The 25,884-nt window shown below is 41.2% G+C and overlaps 1 protein-coding gene across 15 annotated transcripts in view; it reads right to left on the bottom strand.

The window, feature by feature from the left end:
• Positions 1–645: 645 nt before the first annotated feature.
• Positions 646–25,884, bottom strand: part of ST7 (suppression of tumorigenicity 7) — a 277,197-nt gene continuing 251,958 nt past the window's right edge. For 10 of the 15 annotated variants that reach the window (XM_031012993.3, XM_031012994.3, XM_063708741.1 and 7 more), the window contains 4 exons: positions 20,883–21,033; positions 11,639–11,731; positions 8,758–8,897; positions 646–1,058 (listed from right to left, as the gene is read on the bottom strand). In XM_031012993.3, coding sequence (XP_030868853.1) covers positions 963–1,058; positions 8,758–8,897; positions 11,639–11,731; positions 20,883–21,033 — 480 coding nt within the window. In that variant the 3' untranslated portion in view covers positions 646–962. Of the gene's footprint in view, positions 1,059–7,714; positions 7,961–8,757; positions 8,898–11,638; positions 11,732–20,882; positions 21,034–25,884 lie in introns of those variants that run through there. The other 5 variants (XM_055347479.2, XM_055347481.2, XM_055347484.2 and 2 more) reach the window with 2 other exon arrangements.

The following is a 25,884-nucleotide window of genomic DNA, read 5'->3' as shown; positions in this document are numbered from 1 at the left end:
TCAGATAGAGGATTCAAGTTTATTTATTTTTCTTTTCTTTTTTTTTTTTTTTTTTTTTTTTGCTTAAGTAAAGCCAGATGCTAAGCAAGATATGAATCATATGGAAAGCTTTTAAAGGTGGTGAGGACAAATGATCACTTTGGTTCAGATCACTAAAATACTCAAAGAATGCTCACACTGAAGCATCAGGAATGCAAACATGATAAAAAATTTAAAAGTACCCTTACGAGAAAACATTTTAAAAATGGCAATGACAGTAAACTGGTCAGGTTCTACCACAGACTGTTGGGTCTGCGGCTTCTTATCAGGAGTTTTCTCACAAGAAGTTTTCAAACAGCAAAACCAAAAGGATTCCTGGAACTACAGTGTTGAACACTATTCAGTAAGTAGTCTCTGAACCAGAACAATCTGCCATGGCACACACATTTTGCTTCATTCATGCTTCCAGTGATTCCTCTTGCGAGCTTTTTCTGTGCATTTGGCCTAGAAGGACAGTTTGGGGTTGACAATGATGGTCCTGTTGAACCCAAGAGATTCCATTTTCCAAGCCTCTGCCTATAAGGGGTTCTTAGGGCCTGCTGAGATGTGTTCCATCAGCACAGAAACCATGATGTGGCATTCAGTAGATCCAGGTTCCCAGGAAACTCAAGGTAAATCCAAAGGTTTATTTGGGACATCAACAATTTTAGGGTTGGAAGACACAGGAGGATACAAATGATTGCTGTAATACACAAAAGTTTTATTTTTGACTTTCTTCTTTTCTGAAGGCAAAATAAAATAGAACTGAACATCAGTGAATTTTGTACAACAAAAACAGCTTTTAATATGGAATAGTCCATGAACATTTTAAAATCTCGGAATGGCTTCCCTTTTTCAAAGTCATGCTTTCTTGCGGTCCACAAGGAGTTGGCACAGAGGAGATGGTGGCAGCGGCGGGTGAGGTGAGTGGAGGACAGGGCTTCTCAGATCCGTGTTAGCTGGTGCCACAGACTGGATGGGAGGATGCTCTCCACTTTCTCCATGACAAAGTTTAAGGGGGCAAACAAAGTGCTGAGGAACTGCAAAGAAACCAGACAGACACAGAAGTCAGCAGAAACCTTGTTCAAGACTATAAAACAAACCTCTCCACCCACGCTTGCAGCTTAAGTCTCTGCATTACGAAAGTCTCAAAAGGCGACCATTTCATCTTTATGTTTACAGGAAACATCAGCTGATGGTCAAACCTGCATTCCAGTCCTTGGCCCCAGCACTGTTAGATAAGGGGGAGAAGTGTCAGCTGACAGCCCCCTCACTCCCCTGACAGGTGGCCCACAGTCCTGAGGTCTTCCTGCTAGTCTTTAGCATCTGCCAGCTGCCATGCAGATGACTGGTGTTGTCAAACAGGAATGACAGATTGGTGGCAAGTGGGCACAAGAGTTAAAAAATGGTGACAACTTAGACCAGCTGCTCATCTAGCTGGGTGTAGAGCTCACTTTAAATGGAAATGGCAATTTTACAGGTCAAGTGTGTTGTGTATGAATTTCTTTGCGATCCTACTGCCTCCCAGACACCAGCCTGGGCTCCTTTCTGAGCCACATGTTTAGCAGCATGCCTGGGACCCTGGGAGAAGGCGGCAAACCGGCTATTCCATGGAGGACAGATCCTTGTTAAGAGGGGCTGTTCCGAGTGCACCTCTGGGAACTCTTTCATTTGGTTACTAAATTCCTTTCTGCTTTTCATGTAGAGAATAAAGCTCATTAGCTGTGTCTTTTAAGAAAGCCAAGTGCTTCACATGAGATACTTATTAAAATATTCTCAAATCCATTCTAATTCTGTTCTTGTGAAGAATCAGTTTCATTCCACACCCCATCCAGCATCTGGCAGAAGAGGTGCCCTATCCCAGTCAGGGAAGAGAGAGTTGTTGGGATGGTTTCATTGCCCTCTCTCTGCTCAGAACCCAGGTATTGTCTTACTGGGGTTCAACACCTGGTTCTTGTACCATGGAGCCCTTTGTCCTAAGCCCTTGTCCATTACACAGCACCATCTACACTACCAAGAATTTATCATAAAAGTGTAGTGCAGTGTGTGTGTATATAATGCAGAGGGGATCATAGTTCTGAGGTCAAGCAAATTTAGTACATTTAATAAAGTTAAATCAGGCTCCTTTACTAGGTAAATGTTCTGTGGACCGTGGGTCTTCGAGAAGAGGTATGGTGGGCAAGTTTCCCAAATTTGCTGACCCAGAATCTGTCCTGTTGTTTCGTTTTGTTTTTGGACCAGTAGAACACACACTGGGAAGGCAGGTAACACATAATAGCCAGATCATCAAATGCGAGATCCATATAATGCAAAATCAAGGCAGCATAAAATTTGGGATCCTTCTCCAATCTGTGTTTTACACCAATTAATTGTATTTATTCAGTAAGGCACTTAAGTGCTGGGTGAAATATAAAGGGGTGTAGTTCAAAACTAAACTCCCACTGTCAGGAAGCTCAAAGCCCAGTGATGGAGGGGGCCACGAAGATCTGGACAGAGCAAACTAATAACGAGATAGGCTGTGATGGCAATCAGGATAGAGGCCCAAACAAAGCACTAGGATTGGAAAAGGGGGAGAATCCATTCTGTTGAAAGGAGCAGGAATACTTTTGAGAAAGAGGCAAGTGAAATGGACTCCAGTGGATGCTTGGAATATCAAAAGAGAGAGACGGAGTAAGGATGGTAAAGGAAGAAATAGGAGCAGGGTGGGCCCTCCAGGCTCAATAAACAGTCAGAAGAGAAATGGAAAAGCAACAGTATTACCAGAAGGTAGTAAATGGTTCAGTTTAGCTAGGACAGTTAGAAGAAATAGAGTTCAAAAGTGGCTAGAAGGATACTGGGGAGCGCCCTGCGTGTCAGGTTGGATCTGCAGTTAAGAAACAGGCAGCCATGTCAGTGCTTGAGCAAAGAGGAGACGGTGCCGTCCTCAAGCGGGTGCCAGGTACATGGCAGTTTCTGATAATCTTCTGAAATTATCCTTTGTTGAGTGCACAAAACCACCCTACGGAATAGATGGCCTAACTTTTTCAGTTTAGAGCTGGATTAGGAGCACCCATGAATGCAGTTGGAAGGCATCATGGGAGACAATGGGCCTGGGAATGAGCAATTACTGCCCAATTACTCTGAAAGCATTTGTAAAATCCTAGTTATAAGAGGATAATATGGAACAAGTCTACTGATTGCATTCACCCAACATGATAGGAAATACACACATAATATGTGTACATACATAATTATATATGTCTGCGTATATGTATATCTACATACACAGACACATATATAATCAGAGACCACCAAGGCTCTGCAAACCACAGCATCTGTCTATAATGCTCAACTTCATAAAGAGGAGTTAAAGTGTTACAGTGGTCTGGATAAACCAGAGATTCTGACAGGTGGTGGAAGATAGGGCTTAATAAACAAGGTGATATTGCTGGCAAAGTTATAACCTGAAGACTTGGCCAAAAACAGATTTAGAACTGTTGAAGTTGTGGTTGAGTGGGGAAGGAACTGCTGAATATTGAGCCATTGCAGCCATGGAGCTGTTGCAACTGCTGAACATGAGCCAGCGCAGCTAGATAACAGGCATCGCTCAAAGTCTGTACTCTGGGTGATGCACACACACTAAAATGTGGGGTCCTCGGGGAGCCTCACCTTGAGCTGCAGAATGAATGGAGATGTTACAATGTTGGCTTAAAATAAAGGCCTTTATTTGTTTGCTTTGTTTTGGGCACTAACCTGACTTGGATAAAAAGCACAAAAGTGAAGCCTCTGAAAATCAAGAGGAAAGCTTCATCCTGGTTGATGTCCATAAATGCTCCCTTTTCCCCATGCTGCACAGCAAAGTACTGTGGTCCCTTCTTTCCTGGATGACACCTGCTCTTCTCAACAAGGTGCCACAAGAATACGAAGCCCCAATGCTTCCAACGTATAGAATGATTTGCTTCTATCCCTCCTATCTAGAATGTTCCATCCTTGGGAGAATTCACAAAGACTCCCTTGAACTTTTTCCTAGAGGGCCTAATTTACACTCCCACGAGCCCCAGTTGAGATGTGCTCCCTTCATTACTAAGCCACCTTCCCCCACAGCATGCCTTCCATCCCATACCTGCAAGGAAGGAGCAGGCAATGTAGTGAGGTGTCTGAAGCTGCTAAGCCCTTTCACTTCGTAACCAAATAAAAGCTCCATCAGGAGATATTTTTTAAAAAACGTCTGGAGGTGCAGACTTGCTTGGGATGCTCAGTTGTATTTCTGCGCATGTTTGAAAATCAGTCAATATTTTTTAGCTGGAGACCCAACCAATACAGAAGGAGAAACAGCAGTTTTCACTTGACTTAGGGGGAAATTTACTGCTGAAAAGTTAAGTCTGAATGAGCAACACCAAGAAACCCTGGAACAGCCTATTTATCTCGATGTCTAAAACTGTCCAGAGGGCAGAGATACATGGTCATATCTTTAATCAAAATGCCCTAGGATTCAATGAGTGTCTCGTGGTGAGAAAAAGCAACTGAACTAGTAAAAAAAGAGAACGACATTTCAATTGCCTGATCTTCCTTTTCCTGAAACACCATCACTTAGAAGGTCACGGCTCCCAACAGGCTTCATTAACATTCAAAACGCCTCTGCTTATCTGAACAACTTCCAGGTGCCCTACTGCAATCAGACAATTGACATTTCACGGTAATCAATATCAGGCTTCAAAGAGGTCGAGGACTATAAGTGAACATGAGAGTCAGAAATCAAGAGGCTCAGTCTCGGAGAAGGAGAGAGACAAGAGAAGGAAAGACAGAGGGGTCAGAATCCTGACCTTCCCACATTCTGTGAGGAGGTGGGTTTGGAATGATAACGTATTTATATGTGCAAGCTTATCTTTGTAACTAAACATTCTAGGAAGAGTTAGTCCTAAATCACTGAGGTAGATTAGATTAGGGGGAAATGCCAGTGGAAGCTGCTCTTTCCACTATTTCCCAGTGGTTCACGCTTCCATGTGGGCTTCCTTATGGACTGCACATCATGGTCACCAAGTAAACATGCTGGAGAGTTCCCAAGCCAGCAGCTGGGGGTGGCAGTGCAATCTCTCTGCATCTACTAAAGGTCATTGTCCCAGGGACATTATCTCAGCAAAGGGCTGAGAAAATCACTTTCACAAGCTGCAAATGGTTGCAGGCAGCCTCTAGGGCAGTTGCGATAACCTGCGGGGTGTGGGGTGTGGCGTGGGAGCTTCAGGAGGGGCCTGATGAAGTGACCAGGGTGAAGATGCAGAGAAGACTCTGGGGGCAGGTCGAGGAGGTGGCGGGAGAAGGGGCTTGTCTCATTCAGGCCATCCATCTTCCTTCCCCACACAGTCTCTACAGACGTTTTGGAAACTGCTAGACCTTAATGAAGGGCAAGATAAATGTGATTCTCCAGATAGAGGTTGAAATGCAAACTTATCTAAAGTACATTTGAAAACTATGGGGAGCTGACCAAACTACCACACCTTGGTAGAGCAGAAAATATGAGGACCCTAAAGGCAGATTTCTATTTTATTCAATCATTTGATGCTATACTCAAAACCAAAGCTTTGAAAACATGAAATGAGGTGAGTTGAGTCCTGTCCCGCATCCTTAATGAACACCTCTCCGATACTGTGGAAGCACAGCTGTACGGCCAGTCCTAGAGAACACCCAGGTGTATTCTAGTCACTATCCTTCCCTCTGCATTGCCAATCCCCTTGCTGGTTAAAGCAGGCTCAGGCAATTATTCATTCTATTCAATACACTGGTTGTACATCCGCATCACCAGGGGAGTGCTTGACAACTGAGTTGCCCATGCGGACCCCAGACCAAGAAAGTTCAGGTTGTGGGGACAGGCCTCAGTAACTTTTAAGTTTTTCGATGATTCCAAGGTACAGCCAGGGAAACCACTGATTCCTGAAAAGCTTCCACCTGAACAGCTCTGATGGCACACCATGCAGCTGCAAGTGGCTGCTCGAAGGTTCAGCTTTCCAAGCAGTGTCCCTGGAAGGAGATGGGAGAATGCCATCAATCTCCATCCTCAGAATATGCTGGGGGCTTTGTGAAAAATAGAGATTCCTCCTGCTAATACTCAAGATTTTGGATTTCTGGTGGTGCGGCCAGGTGAATATATAGACTGGAGGCTGGGAATCTCTACTGATTCAAAACTCCCACCAAGTGCTATTACAGTTAGTTTAATGAAGAATACTGGACTAATGACATATTTTTACAAATATGCTCTAAAAATGGTTAACAGAAAACAGAAACATAAAAGAGCAATAATTGTTTAATGTAAATATATTCTTATTTTAAATTTTACTAAGTCACACTCTACTCAGAGTTTTGGCAACTACTTTTACTCAGAGATTGGCTAGGGAGTAGAAGAAAATAACAAGTAGTGTAGGCCCATAAACTAAGGAACATCCAAGGCAGCAATATGGGTGATAATGGGTGTAGAAATCATGTCATGCACAGAAGACTTAAGGAAATGTAAGATATTCTACCTGGAGGAAAAAGCAGGTAGTTGGTTAGAGGTGGCCATGAATGAGTGAGCTGTCCTAAGAATTTGCAAGAGGAAGGAGGGCTGCTTGGTGTACCCTCAATGTAGAATAGGAATAAGTGGAAACCAAAGGGAGGCAGATTTTTACAGTACAAGGAAAAGTTCTGAGTCATCCAATAATCAAATGGGCTTTGATGTTTATAAATATGTGAGTGCCCCATCACTGAAAGTATTCAAGATGAGTCTAGGTGACCTCCACTCAGGGTTGCTATTAAAGGCAATTTGCTTCAGGTCCCTTTCAACTCTAAGAGGCTATGATTATAAGTATACAAGAAGAGAAAAAAAAATACTAAGCTGTATCTGATTTTTCCATTGATTCTTTCTGCAGAGAACACTACCATCTATTATTTATTTAATAATCATTTATTGAAAACCTACTATGAGCAAGGCACTGTGCAAAGCCTTGGGGATACAGAGATAATGAAGACACCGTTCTGCTCTCAAGGAGCTCACATTCTAAATGGGACAGACAAGTTTTCAACAATTATAATACAGTACAATAAATGTGAGAATATACGTATTCATGGAATACTGCGGGATCATAAAGGACAGACACCTAACTCAGCTTAGAAGAACTTTAAAGAAAGCTGAGTATAAAAGAATGAAGAGGCATTAGTAGAGTGGATGAGCAGGGTGGTGACAGTGAAGGGCATTCCACGCACAGCAAACAGCACGTGCAAAGGCGCAGAGGTGTGCGAGAGCCTGGTACATCTGGGAATAGTGAGTGATCCACTATGGCTGAAGAGCAGTGACTGTGCAAGAGTTGGGAGAGCTAAGGCTGAGAGGTAAGCAAGGGCCAGATCATAAAGAGCCTTGGATGCCATGCTGAACAACTAGGACTTGATCCTGAAGTCACTGGGAATCCACTGGAGAAATTTAAGCAGGGAAGTGACATGCTCACATGTGCAATTCAGAAAGACCATTCTTGTGTCAGTATAAAAGAGAGACGGTGGAGGATAAGACAGGAAGCAAGGAGACCAGTTAAGACGACGGCAGGAGTTCAGGCAAGAAACAACAAGGACCTAGACTAAGAGGGATGCTTTGGGAAAAGGAGGGAAAGAAGAGGTGAATCACATTTACTGAAGGCCTAGTTGCTTAGGAGGTTAGAACTGACAGATTGTGAAGGCCAAAACAGATGGGATGTGGGGAGTGAGAGAGGGAAGAGTTTGGAAGGGCTGCCGAGTTTCCGGCTTGAGCAACGGGGTGGATGGCGGAGGTCAGGAATACAGGAGGAGGAGCAGTTTTGGTGGTGGGGGAAGAGGGGTGATGAGCTCAGTTTTGGAAATGTTGAGATTGAGGTGCTGGAGGGATTTCCAGTTCATCTTCAACACGCATGAAAATACTCTTGCAATTCCAGTCCCTGAACTCTGCCGAGCAGAAAATGTCAATCATCTGGAAAGGGATTAAATCAACCCAGCCAAGTTAGAAATCTTCCTTTCTGATTGCACTCGCCTTGAAATCTGAATGGAGTTCCAGGGAAACAATTGATACTGTTTTCCTTATTCCTTCTGTTTGAAACTCATCTGTGGCAAGATCAGTAAACTTATCCTCAACTGCATGTGCAGGTTGAAATGGTCAGTTTTCAACAAAGAAACAATGGTTCTTGGCTGTCAATGCAGATGGCTTTTCTTATTAAAGCTCCTCTCCCCAAGCTCCTTAAAGACTCTTAATGGATTTCCATATTTCTAAATGTCATTTCAGTTTACTTCTTAATAAGCCCTTTACACCCTCTGTTCATTCCTTAAACAAGCCAAGGGTTTGCAGCCATTAAAAAAATTATTTAAATCATCTTTGAAAATGTAAATCTCATCCTTCACTAAGGAAAGACCCACAATATCCAACGATTAGAAATAATGTCATTCAATTTACAGAAAACCGAGTAACTTCCCACACATTTTCATTTGCTAGGATTTCCTAAATCATTCCATCCTTTTGGACCTCCTGCATTTTTTGGAAACTGCTGAGAATTTGTTGTGAAATGAGGCAAGGCATGCAGTAACAACCTGCACTTTCTCATTTGACCCTTAACGCTTTGATTCCATTGATGATCATGAAAATTAAATGGTGAGCAATGATCTTTGCAGGCTCGTACCCATTTCTGTAAGGCAACCCCATTTCTCTTACGCTGCTTTTACGCCCTTGGCTTTCCCCATCCATTCCCCGAGGCCTCCCTCTAGGCAAACACTCACAGCTTTCGCGAAGACCCCCATAAGTTCCGGGAACTGATGTGTCAGGAGGGCCAGCATGGCTGTGAAGGAACATAATCCAGCAGTAAAGAGAATAAAGAAGGGAAGCTCCTTCTTTGGGTAAACTGAGACTTCATGGAAAGCTGTGGAGAAGACCAAAAGGGAAATATCAGGGCTGGAGTAAAATGCACTCTCAGGGGAGGTCTTTATAGTGGCACTGACTCCAGAGCTTGGGAAAGAGTTGGAAGCCTATGGGAAATGAAAAAATTGCACACCTGACAAACCGTAGCCAACATCTGACCCAGCCTTTGGAGGCCCATCTGCTGGTCGCAAGTCTCCATCCAGCCTTCAGCACTCTAAATTGAGGCAGGAGGGGGCTGATTTGAGGGTGTCACGCCTTCATGGGAGGGAAGAGGAGCACTGCCTATGCCTAATGTATAGTATTTTTTTCTCAAAAGCAAACACAGCTGAAACAATGAAACTTTACTCAAATTACAAAACACATGTTCATTGTACAAAACCTGGAAAATCCAAAATCGAGTATACAGGGAAAAAAGGTGTCCCGTCTATATTTTTTCCTTCCTGTATTTTAAAAATCATTATAACAAGATGATACTAGTTTCTCCTGTATTTTTTCCTGGCACCCTCTAAGTATATCAGTGGAGGGTGCCACCCTCATACAGAGATATCCAGCAAGGACCTCACATGTAGGTCTATTCAAACTGCAAGGAGGGAAGGTCAAGGCTGCTAGGGTTATCTGGCACAATTGTAAGAGTCTCTTGATGACAAACACACTTCCAACAATCATCAAAAAAACAAGAAAAGCTGGTGCTCTTTAGAGTGACCTCTATAATTTTTATATTATATTTCAAACATTGGGTTTGGGAAAACCAAAAAGCTGTGGTACAAAGGTCAAGAGAATCGCCTCCTTCTCTGTGCTCATGATGAGGCTGCCTGAGAGACTGCCTGGGTCGATGGGGCTGGCCCGCAGGAGGAGAAAGAGCCACCTGCTGGGGGTGCTGGGGGAGAGGCTGGGAAACACGTGAGAAACAGCCCACTCTAACCAAGAGGACCAGAGGGCTCCATGGTCCTCAGGGAATACAAGATCTAGAGGCCTTTCCTCTACCATTCAGCTCCTATTCCTCAGAGTCTTCAACAGTAATCCACAAGGCTAATACTGAGGGTGGAGGGAATCCAGGAGGAACTCCATGCAGACGAATATGCCTACTACATCCAGGTAGGTCAGCCTGCTGGGATTCAAACACACGGAACAAGTGTGCTCAGGGCCTCATGTGGCTATAATTATATTTTTAATGTGCAAATTATGGGTAGCACTTAAAACAACCTACCTTCTTCATATCCTCACCCTCAACATCCAACCAAAAAAGATTTTGGAGGGAGACCAGACTTGGATCACTGCATTCAATTAATGTGAGCCATAATTTTCTATTTCGGGCTTACAAAGATTATCCCTATAAGGTTTCTCTTAAGAACTGTAATCTTGTTCTAATAACTAATCTATCCTCATGGAAACTTAATTGGACTCGATTAAAACATTTAAAAACACTGTACTTTTCAGAAAACTGCCTTTCTTACCAGAAAACCGAAACTCAACAAGGATCTCCCTGAAGGGGGAGTTGAAAGGTAAACTATGGGCCCACGGTGAGGATTTCTGAAATCAAATCTAATGTGTGAGGCACCAAACTCTCTTCACAATCAAACTCGAACGGTGAGAAACACATCACGGGGATCTCCCAGTTCCCTGAGTAACAAATCTCGCACTGGGTCTGGCTGGCAGGAAGGCAAGTGAGCAACTCCTGCTACCTCAATCTGATGACAGCCATTGAGTTCTGCACCCAGATCCCACCATGCTGGAGATTCATGACTGGCTTGATGATGCTGGTGTTTGGAAATTTACTATGCACCCAGGGCTCTAAGGTTACACTGTTCCTCTGGGGAAAGTACTTATATGTTACAGCTACAAGATATTGATATAACTGGGGCTGGTGAAAGGGCAGAGATGGCAGGAGAGAGGATAGAGAAGGGAGAAGAGCTAAAATTTGGAGCTTATTATCTGAGGGAGAAAAATATATCCTAAGTCAGGGCCACATGAAGAGCCTGACATGATCCTTGTACATAGTATGATTTGATAATAACCATTTAGCCTGAATTGTCAAAACAATGTTGTATTACAGCAAAGCAAAATAATATTTTCCACATGTGGTATGGGTCATTAGACTGCTAGCAGTGTAAGGTAGTCGAGGGCAGGGTTTTCTTTTGTGTGCTTTCATACAGTGCTGAGGCTACACGTGTGCTCTGCACATGGTACTCCGAGTCACTACATGCAACCCACGAGGTGCTCATGGGAAATCCCTCTTGCCAGAGCACAGCCTCACCACACAGCACACTGTCCTGCCCCACAACTCCACATCTGGCCATGGTGCCAGCTTCCTGGTGCTGGCCTCCCACCCATGACTCATGCACAGCTCCCTCTCAGTCAGCAGCTCCTCTTCAAACTCCGGTCGGTGCAGACCACATCTGTCCAGCTGAAGAGCCCAGGCAGAACCCTCACAATGGACCAGCCCAGCAGACACCAGCCCAAACCAGGGGTCTCTGTGCTCAGGCCAATCAGTACACAGGGTTTCTTCAGCTACATTTCAATCCTTTGGCATCTTTCCCTTTGATAAATTTGGAGAGACTTGGAGGAAAAGGAAGCCAAACCCACTCACATAATTCACTTTAATACATATGCTATCAAACAAGGACAGGGGTTTGGAAAAAAGTAATAAAAGACAAGGAGCATTCTAAACATTGATATTCCCACCTCTTCCAATCCCCACCTTTCACCACACACCCTCACTGGCTGAAGAGAGGTGAGACTTACATGGAAGCAGCTCTCGGTCTGCTGTTTCTGTACAGATTGGGTAAGGATAAAATAGGTGTCCCTTTTCCAAGGGATAAGGGATCATCCGAAAAGCTGAAAACGAGAAAAAATATGTCAGAGATGTCCAATGTTTGTGTCATAACTTCCCAACTGCAAAAAGGGGCGTTTGAGCATTTTTATAACAGGGAACACTTCTACAAAGGAGGCAAGGCTTACCCCACCAAGCTATGTGCCAGATGAAATGTCAGAGATAAATTATGATGTATTACTCACACATTCATCTCACACTATATATTCTGAGCAAACCTCACAAAACTGGGTGGGGACAGAGGTGCAGAGGGGTTGGGAAGCCATCAGTATCAATGCCCAGGGTTTCATCATCTACTAAATATTATTAAAATGTTATGGGCACTAATTCAATATAGCTAAACAAATAGTAATCATGCAAACGTGGATTAAAATGCTTCCCCAAGAAGCAAATGTGGATCGACTTGTTGGAGTTTGTATAGATGTACAAATATGAAAGGTATTCTACCAAATTGATTTAAAAAATACTGTTAAAGTGGATTTGAATTCTAATCAAGATGAATAAAAACAAAAATCTAAAAATGTATAACTCAGGAGGTGTTTCTAAACTTTATTAAAAGTTTAAATCTTAACTTTTATCATGTGGGAAAATTGATCTGGAGAGATTAATTATCGGTATTTTGATGACGTTAGGCCACCTAAATTCTGCTTTTGTAGCATCAGATGACATTAGGGCTCACACTGAATTACGGCTTTCCAATCAATCCATCCTTTCCCATGATCAAGTGTGTTACTCTCCCTGTTACAATGTCATCAGCATGTTAGTCTCACTGTTCCTATGAACAGTACTCATGGAGGTAATTTTTCTTCAACAGATGTCCTCTTACTACAGCCTGCTGTAGATATAAAATATAAAAGCTCTACCCTACTCTGGGAATGTCAGATAACAATCCTTGCCTTCATGTATGTTAGTGAGGGATGGTGGCAACATGCAGCAATATTTTTAGTTTTAAATGATACATTTCAAGGAATCATAGCTACATCCTCAGCTGTGTAACTACCAGAGCCTTCTCAAAATGCTGTCAATGTACATATTTATCTTTTGCATACTTATTTCAAACAGGAATCAGAAACAAAGAATGTTCTCCCTCATAAGAAATGACAAGGTTCCATTGTAACCAGCATCAGTGCACATATGGTATTTATTCTGGTGTCTGAATATTATTTAAAAGTAAAAACATTATGTATGTGATTCCAGCATTTGGAATGCAGTCAATCTACACCGCAGTGGTATCACTCTGAGGTTACAGCACATTGCCACGGAGAATATAAATCACTATAAATGTGGGATTAGAGCAGAGCCAGTTTGCTGGCAGTTTGCTGAGGTAAAAATGTTATCAATTTTCCTCTCATAACAGAAACCTCTTAAACAGAGATTAAAACATTAAAAACACCCCAGACTTTAACTCTGCTTAAAATGAAAGGCTCACCCTAGTTCAATCAGACCTTTTCTTGCACGCAAACAAAGATGACTTTTGCCCGCTAGAACAAGCAAGAGACGAGTTCTTTGCACAGGTTGTTAACACACAAAGATCATTCCAAGGAACCAACATCTCTCTCATCAGAACCAGACTTTCAAGAGAACAAAACACCCCCGACAAAAAGAAACAAAAACAAAAATAAGCCTTTAGTGCCTTTATAGGATACACTAAAATCTCTTCTGGGAAGCACTGAATTTAAACTTGAACTACATTACGGCAGGATTTTAATGCCATTTCCCATAAATGATGGCTGCTACAAAAGCATCTCAAAAATGTGGAAAAACCTACGTGGGAAGTTTTTTTTTTTTTTTTTTTTTTTTTTAAATCCAGATTCTCCATGTGCAAAGGGCTGCTGGGTTGCTGTAATTAAGTATCTGTTCAAGTTCATATTCTTGAACAGATAATAAACCCTCAGCTTTCAAAGTGGCTATAAATTTGAATGCTAAATTTTATTCAAAATTGAAGTCAGTTTGCACTTCAGGGAGTAATTTTTTAAATGAAATACAGGAGTGCAAGATCTTGAGAGTGTTCAACCATAGAAATCTAATGGTTGGTTGGTGTCTTTTCAGTCAAATGCTACATGTTTTTCACTCCAATACTTGGCATGCATATAGAATTTTGTGCGTCAAGTTGGCCTTTTCCTTTTTCTAATTGGTTCTGGTCTTTTTTGGAGAGGTTAGAGACACAATACAACTTTAAAAAGAGCGCATGTGTACACACAGCCACCCACTCACCCACGCCCTCTTCCCGATTGCCCTCCACCCCCATGATTATAAAGATGCTTATGGTGCTCTTAAAATCTCTCTCATGTCAGTTGCCATTTGCATTGAGCTCAAAAAATAATATTAAGGCTTTTGGCTTCACTAAACAAAAGCAAATACAATTTCTGCTTGCAATTCTATCCTTTACCCACCCTGCAGTGCAGGGCCCAGTCAAGTGTGAGATAAGCAGGGGAGGTCCGGAGAGAGGCCGGGAGAGGCACTGCACAAGCCTTGCCAGCGTCACCTCCCACCTCCTGGTCCCTTTCACTGCTAAGACATGCAACTGCTCGATGACAGCCTTGTGCCTTTTGCCAAATGTCCAGAAATTTTGCGAATCTAAGTATTAAAAACACACTGATTTGGTGGTGCTAATAAGAATAGAAAAAGGTCATTTGAACAGATCTATTTTATGAATGAATACAGACCTAAAAATCCTTAAGAAAACACAAATTTCAGAGAAATTAAAAATACACATGTATTGGGTTAAAAACAAAACAAAAAAGTTAGGCCACTCAGAGTGAATACATGGTATATAAATGATATTTCTGCACTTTCCTCTGTGTGCCATCCCTTCCCCTATCTTGATTTTGGTTGTGAATTTGCTGAAGGGTCAAAATGAAACTGAGAATTAGTGAAAGAACAGATCATGCCTTCACAATCAAGTCTGTGGCACAATGCTGTCTTCTTCTATCCCTGACCAGACACATTTTCTAGGTTCCAAGTCTATCAGTGCTGTTCCCATCAGAGATTCTCAATTGATACTGGGGGGAAAAATAAACAGAACCAAAGAAATGACAAAAGGATGGATACATGAACAAGTTAATTCCTGATTTTCCCAATGACTTCTAATGACCTCTTCTTACTCTACCTACTAGATAGGCAAGGATAGAATGTAATCAATCTTAGAGTATCTTAGATAATTTTATACAGATTATTTGTAACAGAGGGAACCGAGTTTGAATCCCAGCTCTACTTCTTATAATCAGTTGCTTGTCAAAAGGTGAGTGGCTTCTTATGTGACAAGCACACAAAGGTGAGCCCAGCACACACTGCCCCTGCCCTCATGGAGCTCACCACCAAGGGCCAGAAGCAGGATCCAATCATGAAAGCAAGAGCAAAGGTTCCCATGGTGATGAACACCTCCAAGGGAGTCATGGTGCTGTGTGTACATAATTGAGGAGCAGCCAAAGTGGCATCTAAAGGATGAGCAGGACCTACCTAGGCTCACTAGCGTATGACTTTGGGTGGGTCGTTAATCTGTGTCCCTGTCTCTTCATCTGTAAAATGAGAATACCACAGGCCTCAAAAGGCTAGTAAAGGAACTAAGTGTAACAGCAGAAGTCAAGGCATCCACATATAGTGCCTGGCTGCTCAGTAAAGGTTGGGTTTCTCTTTCCCCCATATCCCTCTCTGTTAAACCTGAAGTTCCTACTTTCTCTGTCAGGTCATACTCTAGTTTATAAGTAAAAATTCTGCTTGTTTGTTAATAATTAGAAATGCAAGTGATAGAACAGGAAATTATCACCAAATTGCAAATTTCATGTCCTTATTTTTAAGTTCAATGTAGCTAACCAGCCACGAAGGCCATCTGTTTTTAGCGAGGCATTTGGGTGCAGCAATAAAGAAAATTCAAAAGTCAAAAGGCTGGGTTGTGATCCACATGCTTTCACTACCTAATTGTGTGGCCTTGGGAAAAACACTTTCCCTTAGTTGGATTAAATGATGTTCTACTCTGAAATTCTAGGGTCTTACAGCAGACTCACTAACTTCTTAGTGACCCTCACCACTCTAATACTCAGTTCCTACTGTCATGATAGATAGTGTGGATACAAGCACTACTATCTATCTATCTGATGTGAGGTGTGTGTGTGTATTTTTTGCTTATATACACTGTACACACACACACACACACACACACAAATGTTCCTCCCAAAGCATTTCAGATTCTTATTCATCTTGATCTCCTCAACCCAATGCCTGGCACAAAGGATGGACTCAATAAATGTTTGTTGAATAAAGTAATGAATGAATAAATGCACAATCAAGAAGAGACAGAATATTCCTTTTTAAAAACTCAGGTGGACCCATATGATAGCCATTCACTGAGACCGAATAAAGGAAAGGGGCAAGTTGGTTCTACTGGGCAGTAGGTGGGGAACCATCATATGATATCTGAAGTCTGGCTATTAGGATAAGTTAGCTATGACCAGCGACTTTAGCCTATCATTGCTTTCTCCGAAATTACAAAATTTAGCCTTAGATCTATGGGGGAGGGTGGTGGAATTTCTCTTTGGTAGTTCAAAAGGTGCCAGCCTTATGGAGGAAAGGTTTGGTTAGAGGAAATGCCCTAAGAACCACATCTTACAGTGAGCAGCATTTGCCATTAGGTTCAAAGAGAATAAATTAGAATCAGAATCTCATCCTACGCTTCAACAATGGGCCATTTTCCCCTCTCAAAGGAAATACTCTGCCTTAGTTCCCCTAAAAAACACCACCCTCAAATCTTATACATTATTTAGTGGATTCTTTGGGGCGGGGGGATCTCTAAAAAGAAAATAAAGAGTCTTACTTGGTCTAGTAGGAAAAAACGGAAACAAAGAAAGGCTAAGTGATTTACCCCATGGCAGACTAGCCTCCTGATATATAGAACTAGAAAATTAAAGTTCACAGTTGTGGTCAGCAGGCGACCCTGCTTTCTAAAATAAATACAGCCAAAACACAGCCTTGAAAAGATCAAGATAGGAAGGAGATAAAGTCACATCAGTATTAATACAGGTAAAACAGAAAATATGCCATTTAAAATAGGGCCCCAGCAAGAGTAAAAAATAAATAAATAAAATAGGGCCCCATAGGTGTAATACCCTAGTGAAGAAGACCCAGTTCAAACGAGACCCTTCATTTCTATGTTTTTTATGTTCAACTCATACTTCCAGTGGTGCATGTATGTGAGGATCGCCAGAACAGTGTTTCAAATAAATGTGCTTCAGATAAGGTGGCAGCTATGTAATGAACTGGAAACATATTATAAAATCTTGTAAATTAAAACTCTTGCCCTTTCTTAATTATCTTGACTTTGAGGAACGTATTGTGTAATTTCAGGGGCTGGGACAGTGATGAATCAAACATTTTGGAAACCTTTGAAATGCTGATGTATTTGTGGTTGAGGATTCAGTTTTTTTTTTTTTTTTTTTTTAAACCACCATATGTTTCAAACCCAAACAATCTCTGTCATGCATCAGCTGGACTTCGGGGGTTTTATCAAAAATGGGAGGTTTTTTTTCAGCTTGATTGGTGGAAAACTCACTTAAGTCCACTAATTAAGGATGGCTAATGTTCCAACATAACAAATTCATTAAAAAGCAAAACAAAATACACCTCCACCCCTACTCCCAGAGAACACTTTTGACAGAAACTAAGAATTTGTTTTAAATCTCCCAAAATAAATTTACTAATAATCATTTTAAACATGGAACCCAGTAAAATTAGGTACTGTTACCTTCTTCCCTGAATTTTCTTTCTAATGAAAAAGGGAAGTTGGAAGGGAGTTGGGGAACAGTCCTAAATTTCAGAATGAAGATAAAAATGATTCAAAGGAGAAAAACCTAAACTATGAGGCTGGAGATGTCAAAAGGCACCACCAAGTGGTACAATGGTGGAAGTGCAGCCTCCTTTGCTCCTGCACAGGCTTCCTATGCATGGCCAGCGGACCTGAGAGGGAGCTGCGGCAACTTTCCTGAAGTCACCAATCTGGGGTGGGTGGGGTATGGCATTCAGTATCATCAGTGCTTCACAGTTTCTAAAAATTACTAAAGTTAAGTAAATGCTACTATAAGTAGCTGAGTCAGAATTCTAATCCAGGTCACCTGATGGAAAATCCAGAGCTCTGAACCTCCATTTAATTTATAATGAACATAGATCCAGAAGCGAAGTCAAAAGACTGGATAAGATTGTCTGGGTTTGGAGGGGTAATTCTTTCTTCTAAATTGCATGATATTTACAGCTTTGTTTTTTTAAAAGACCAAAAACATCTGTAATGAGATATTATTTTTTTAAATATATGTGTATACATATGTGTATATATACATATGCATATTTATGCTTGTTGAAAATTTAAAAACAGAAATATGAAGAAAAAAGAAATTACTTAAAATCCACAATTGAGTGGTAATCACTTAAAACAGGCTTATTTACTTCCAGTCTCTTTCATTTATTTATACATACCTGTTATTTATTTTATAAAATTGGTCTCATTCGATATTTAAAATGTTTAAGTCAATATTAAACAACAAAATATAATTTTATATAGGATGATTAACTTTCTAAACACTACAGAGAGATCAGGTGTAATAAATACACCCTTACGCTGTAAGTAGTGATGTAAATTTCAATTGTGGGCTTCCAAACAAATGTTTCAGAGATGATTGATCTTTGTATTCTTAATCTGCTGTTCAGTAGTGAAGGAAAAGTGACCTTGGGTTTACACCCTGGCTCCCCAACAGTGGCCACAGGACCTTCAACAAGACACCGATCTCAATGAACCTGTTTCCTCTCTTGAAAAATTGAGATGGCCACCTCTGTCCAGCCTAACTCAGAATATTATCAGGAAGAGTGAATGATGTAAATGCAAAACCTCTGTAAATTACCTGGTTAAACAAACACTCTTCAAGGTTCGTGGCATTCTCAAGCATTTAGCATATAGTAAGCACTTCCACAGTCCTCTTTTCTAAAATTGAATGTTATGGCTCTCTGTGAAAACTGAATGGCAGTGTAAGTGACTTTGGCTGGGATCACAGTTACTTGATTTTCACAAACACTTCTCCAGAGTGGTTCCTGCTTATCTGTAAGGATCAACTGCAGAATTTTCCTTTCCTATAGGTACCTGGCCATACTGTGTTATGCCTGAAAACCCACCCCCTCTTTTTATCCTAATAAAGCATTCTGCCAATTTAATTTGAGAAAATTAAATCCCCATACAACTATTCTGCTTGATTTTGTAGCTCCCTGTTTCACTTCACGTTTCTTTTAATCTCATTATCCTTCCAGTTGATCAGAGCATCTCCCCACTGTTATCTGACCACATGGATAACTAATTTCCAAAGAGAGTTTCCAGTTACTCTTCATAGGATTTTTATTTTTTCTATGGTGATGCCATTTTTCTATGGTGATACCATGTCTTTATCACCCTTTGCCCCATCCCTTTTTTGGGTCCTTTCTATGGGACAGGTAACTTTCTTTTCTATGAGACCCAATGGATGAGCTTTTATTATTATTTCTAAGATGCCAATCTACAAAAATTTGGTAAGCCAACTTGTCCATTTAATTTCTCCACAACTTACACTAGGTGAGGCCTCTCCCGTTCAACCCTGCTGGGCTTTTCTGTCTCTTTCTCATGCTTAAATAAACATGTATTGTGTTCCTTTCTGATAGAACATCTTACATACAACAGGAAGCACAAGCCAGAAGGAATCATGACCATGCTCACACACACCCTGAGTGGAGAGTGGTGTGTCTTAACCCATTTAAATACAGTTGCTGGTGCCACGCAGGCACCTGGAGTGTGCTATTACACTTACTGAGGAGGGGCGGAGGCACTGATAAAATCCTCCTTCAAGTTATAAATAGTAATCTATAGAAGCAGAACTACTGCTAATTCGCTAAAGAAATATTTTCAAAACGAAACAAAAATTTTCAATCAACTTTGAGTCCCATCTCTAGCTTATTTTTACACTATCCCATTTTGCTCCCCCAACCTCCCTTCCTACACCAACTTGGACTCCTGCTGGGTTAGGGAAGGGCCGGAAAAGGGAGGAGCAGATTATCAAAATGAAAATGGAAGCAGTAAAGATAAACAGAGTGAAAGGATTAAAAAGACACTTGTTTGTGAGGTTGATCAGAGTAAGGGTGAGCTAGGAAACAACTGTCAGAAGACTCTATTGTTTTAGTTTCCCATGGGTGGAAAAAGAAACCCATGCTTCATATTGTACTTGTTTTGCTAAAATTAATGCTAGCAGAATGTCAATGCACATGTTGTCCAATAATTCATAGTCTTGACTTTTTTCCTTAATTTACATCCTCTCAAACAGCCCCACCACTTACCATTTCTTCACATGGTGTCCTCGCTTATAATAATGTCCTACTTCTTCAAGGCTTGGTTCAAATCTCATCTGACTCATAATGTTAGCCAAGATCACTCCACCCCATGGACCTCTCCCTTCTGAAAATCAACAGGCAGCTGCCACGTGCTGTTGGTTCCTCTTCCCAATTAGACAACATGCAGGGAGCATGTCTCCCCCACCATTACAGCCTATTCTCGTTACATGGAATAATACTATCTACGGAGAACAAGCCCGCAGATTTATTTATCACTACATTCATCTACCCAGCATTTATCCGTTAATACATGAATGCTACACCTCCTAGCAAACACTAGAGTTCAATGGCCACTGTTCTTGGTTTGAAGCATAACTGCCACACCTTTTTGGATGGCCGGTCTGGTTCCAGTGGAGGATAACTGTGGCTCTTAGCCAACCCTCCCAGAAAGGCCATCAAGAAGTGGTCATCAGTGTCCAGCACGAAGCCTAACCCAATGCCAAAGATCACCATGATGCTGTGGGGCTGTCCAAGTTTCCAAACAGGGTTTTCAGGGTGACAGGGTGCCCCTTTGAAGAACATCTGGGTTCACCCCATCTATAATATAAACTTACCTTTCTGTGCTGTGGAAACAGCCTCACCACAGGAATACCCACCACCACCGGGGGAAGGGAGAACCGAAGTCACTAACTGGCTTAGATGGGCCATCACAGAACACAAGAGCAGTACACATGTAAATCTTCAGTATTCATCATAAACAGTGCAAAAACATTTTAGCACCTTTTCATGCTCTTAAAAATGTTTCAAAAAAAGAAAATTACTTACTGCCTTCCCACGTACAATGCAAAAGATTCAAAGCCCCTTCCACTCTCTTCCAGTGTGCAAGATGAAAGAATGCATATGCTATTGCTTCACTGTCTCCTCTCTTCAGGATATGTTCTGGGGGTAGGATTAAGCTTTTCATTTCTAGTAGGTACTGAAATAAAAAAGCAGGACACACTTGGTTTAATACCTAAGTAATTTAGAATTCAGTATTGGAAATAGAGCAGTTGATTTCCCTAAAGCCACCACTTACAAGCATTTCATTAAACCTGCAACGTCATTACTACATTTGAAGGCAATTACTAAAACATCCAGCAATACAAAGTTTGCTGACAGATGATTAGCCTTGTACTAGTTTCCTACAGTGAAGATCAGAGGCTTTCAGGCTAAGACACTCTAATCAAAGAAATACATAAGACTCAAACAGCATAAAGGAAAATGTAGAAGACATGACAATTTGGTATAATTTTGGAAGCAGAATGAAACCTTATAAAACAGACACATGAAGGTTAAGAAGTTATGTGGCTAAACCAAGTGCATTAGAAAGATTTGAGATTGAGTAGCACTGTCCATTATTTTTTTCTATACACATGTATCAAGGAGAAAAATCTTGTCCTATGAAAAGAGCCACCCACAGCTGCTCAGGTGCTACAGGGAGGAAGGGTGGCAGCCAGAGCATGGGAAGACCCAAGGGAGGGGAGCATTATAGACCCCAAACTGTGACACTCTTCGATCCTTTCCCAAAGACTAGGGAGTGGGGGTAGGGGATGGGGGTCTCAGCGTACACCTCTTCATTGCTATCTTCTACAAAGTGGGTAGGAGTACAGGGCAAGAATGGATATACTTCCTGGGGGCTGAGAAAAGACTACGTTTCCATTTTTATTCTTTTGTTTTACTACAGGATAGATAAGGAGCAATTTTTGAAGGTTATTTTATAATTGCAAATGTTAACCTTTCTTTTCTGGCTGGCATTCTCCCCTGCTGGATCCATCCCTGACACACACCCCACCACCACCAAAGACAAACATAACAACAGCCCATGCAATCTCCTGTAAAATGGAGACTAGTAGACTACAGAGGGATATGGACAGCAAGATCAAGTGCTAAAAAGGGTGTTCAAAAATTTTAGCATCAGAAATAATTGCCTATGTATTTCTCTGTCCGTGGAAGTTTATGAAAGACAGTGAAAGGTAGAAGAGTCCTGGTATACAGAATGGAGACTATGACACAACTATCAATGCTTCCCTGTAATCTAGTTGAGGATTTGTACCCTTTGGGCATCCCTCAGTTGCCCTTAAGCTTCCTCTCCCATTGGCATGGTTGGTGTCAAGGTGTATGGCCCAGCAGGAGCCAGGAGAACACATGCAGGCATCTTGGCTCAGCAACTGAAACCTTCCTCCCTCTGGGTCTGATATTTGAAGAAACCTCCAAGCTTCTGGCCTCAAAGCAGGAAGAGTAGGGAAGTGAGACACCCAGAGAGCAGCAGGAGGACACTGATATGGTCGTCACACTTGGGAGGAGGTAGGATAGAAAGCCTCACTCCACAGAAAGACCTGGGACCCATTTCCAGGCTGGTCCATGAGAGGTGTTTGTTATTTTGGTGGAACTCCTCAAACATGAGTTCTAAAAGAGCTTTCTGGCCATCTGCCTTTTTGGATTCTATGAACTACTGCTTTCCTCCTAATGTCTTGTTTTAAAACAGTGCAAGACAAAAATCTTTTTGGAAAAATAAGAATAGAGAATTACCCAGCAATCCAATTTGCACTATGTTTATAATGAATATCAGCCATAATATAAATAATTATATTTATATTATGGTGGATTTTATGTTCGGAGTTACCTGGCTATCCTCTTGTGATTTTGTTACCTTAATAGGAACCATTAAAATGTACATTGCTACTGCCAGTGATAGTCTTAAAGGACCCCGAGGCTACGAGTCATGAAAAAAAATAAATAACTTGTAAAGCGTTATGAACGGTATTAATTGTTCCAGAGTAAGTTGGATGAGGAAGAGCATTTGGTTATCCATAACAATCATCATCAAAAAAACAAAGGAGAAGGGAAATTTCTGGCCTAATGAGAGCCCTGGAATAAGATTTTGATCTGACTTTCTAATTATTCATAGCCACCACATTTATCAAACAGTCAATTTTTAAAGAAGGATCATGTTTATAAAATTTGAAACATAAAATATGAAAACAACTAACTCACGTGTCCCAGGTATACAGAAATCTTCTTAAAGCCCCTGACAATCAGATGGTGGATAAAAGAAAAGTGTAAACTACCGTTCTTTTCATTTCTATGATTAGAAAAGGCTTTCACATTTCATTAAGCATCTATGAAAGAACTCTTCTCTTAGCCTAAAGAACCTTCAGGAATAGGGGCACCTGGGAAGAAGTGGGCCTGGTAGTCACCCACATTTGTGGGTAGAAAATAAACTAGCAGGGCTGGGCGCGGTGGCTCACGGCTGTAATCTCAGCACTTTGGGAGGTCGTGGCGGGTGGATCACGAGGTCAGGAGTTCAAGACCAGCCTGGCCACGATGGTAAAACTCTGTCTCTATTAAAAATACAAAAATTAGCTGGGCGTGGTGGTGGGTGCCTACAATCCCAGCTGTTCAGGAGGCTAAGGCAGAGAATTGCTTGAACCTGGGAGGCAGAGTTTGCAGTGAGCCAAGATTGCACCACTGCACTCCAGCCTGGGCAACAGAGCAAGACTCCGCCTAAAAAAAAAAAAATGAAAAGAAACTAGCAGGAGGCAGGGCAAGTCAACCTGGCAGGGGAGGGGAAGAGTTCAGAAAATTCCTGACAAAGGGACATTATAGATATGTGCCATCCCTGTTCAATATGACAGTTTCTACTGCATGGGGTTATTTATATTTTAATTAGTTAAAACCAAACAAAATTAAAAATTCAGTTCCTCCATCTCACTAGCCATATTTCAAGTGCTCAGGTGCTGCATGTGGCTAATAACTACTGTATTGGACAATGCAGGGAATATTTCCATGATCACAGAAAAGTCTTTTGGACAGCATTGACTGCTGTGGACAATGGTTTTTCATCTTTGGATAACTGAACCAATTTTTACCATGAAAAAATTTCAAAGGTGTTCATGACAGGAATCATCAGGGTAGTAGCTACTGACTGAAAATATACAATATGACAAAAAGCTACAATAAATGTAATACAACAAAAATTAATCTAAAAGCATTGTTGGCCACCAGAGCATCTACATATAATACATTTGGAAAACAGTAGTACATATGTGTGTGAGACGGATGGCTTACTCAGCCTGCAGGATCAATGGGATACATATGGCCTCAAGGACATCATCTGCAGCCCCAAACATAGGCCATGAGGTAATGCTGTTTCTCCTCTAAGTTCTCTCTAATCTTTGTGTATGTGTACTATTCACATGCCACCTTATATTAGTTATTGTGTATCTTGTTCCTCTGCTAAATCATAAGACCCCCAAGAGCATGAACCTTGCCATCTGCATCTTAATTTCCCCTCCCCACACCTCCTACAGAGCCTTGCACATCAAGGTAATATTTTTTTTAAGTTGAATTACATTGAAATCTTACTTCCCAAGAAGTCTCTCAAAGTGAACATCCCTGACCTAATCAGCCTTATGAGGCTAACCAAAGCAATACATCAAGGAAACAACTCTGCCTTCTCATCTTATCTATCTTATGGCAGAAATCGGCTATGACTATAAAAGAGATTTATACTCCCTTATAATTCCAAACAAAATGTTGGCCCTAACCAAATGATGAAGGCTAATAACAACAATGTGTTATGTTTTTGGCCAGGCTTAAAATGGCTGGCAAGATCAGTTCTCAACATGTGCAACATTTAAATTAGAAAAGCATGGAACAACATTTCACATCTTACTTGTCAAGAGAAAAATAAATGGAAGAGGGCAGATCCCTATCCACAAGTATGCAGAAATCAATTAGAATAACTGTAGCTCACAAATCAGAGAACACGCTTTGTCCATCTATAATAATGGCTTGGTTCTGTGCTATTTTGCCCGCCATCCGGCCTCTAACTTCCTTCCCAGATAAAATCACACTGATCTTGAAATGCAGTGCTTCTAAAAATTTTGGAAGCAAATTTTCAAAATCTATTTGTGTCAGCCTCCACTGCAGGAGCATCCAAAGTCAGGGCATATGAAGAGAAGCAGAGAGCTGTGGTCTTTAGGTGTGAGCAGCGCCTACTCATGGAGGTCTCTGAGTGGAGACTGGCTCACCTGTCAGGGAAACTGCTGAAGAGATGTGGCCTATTAGAGGCTACCTTGGGTGGCTGCTAAAGTGCTTTTTGCTAAGATCTTAAAATTCTGTAATAATTTGAATGAAAATGATCCCATAGTTATCATTCACATAAATGTTAATACCAAAGAATTAACTCATTCAACTATTCTTTTGGGATTTTCAATATCAACAATAGCATAAGTCATATGAAAATCATTAGCAAAAGTATAAATAAACAAAATGTGAAAAAAAACAGGTAAATTAATTTATATCACAGTCAATGATGACTATTAAGTTGCTCCCAAAACCAGGTAGTGAAATAATATGTATTAGCACAGGGAAATGTTCATCATACATTGCTAAATGGAAAAAAATCAATGTACCCTAACAATTTACATAGCAGATTATTAATTATTTTGACAAAAAAAGGTATAGGTAGGCATTAAAAACCATTGGACAGTCACAGGTTGAATGTTCATGGTGGTTAAATATTTGATTTTAATGGGAGATTAACTTCTTTTGTACTCCTTCTGTGCTTTCCAAGTTTTCTATAATAAGCATTTTTTAAGGGATGGGGTCTCTGTTGTCCAGGCTGGAGTGCAGTGGTGCAACCATAGCTCACTGCAGCCTTGAACTCCTGGGCTCAAGCGATCCTCCTGCCTCAGCCTCCCAAGTTACTGGGACTATAAGGCATATGCCACCATGCCTGGCTTGTAATAAGCATTTTTATTTTTCTCTCTCTATATATGTATGT

The sequence above is a fragment of the Gorilla gorilla genome, chromosome 6, assembly GCF_029281585.2.
Source record: "Gorilla gorilla gorilla isolate KB3781 chromosome 6, NHGRI_mGorGor1-v2.1_pri, whole genome shotgun sequence".
NCBI classification, from domain to species: Eukaryota; Metazoa; Chordata; class Mammalia; order Primates; family Hominidae; genus Gorilla; species Gorilla gorilla.
Note: the sequence above shows the minus strand (reverse complement) of the source record. Positions and strands in the feature narration are given on the sequence as shown.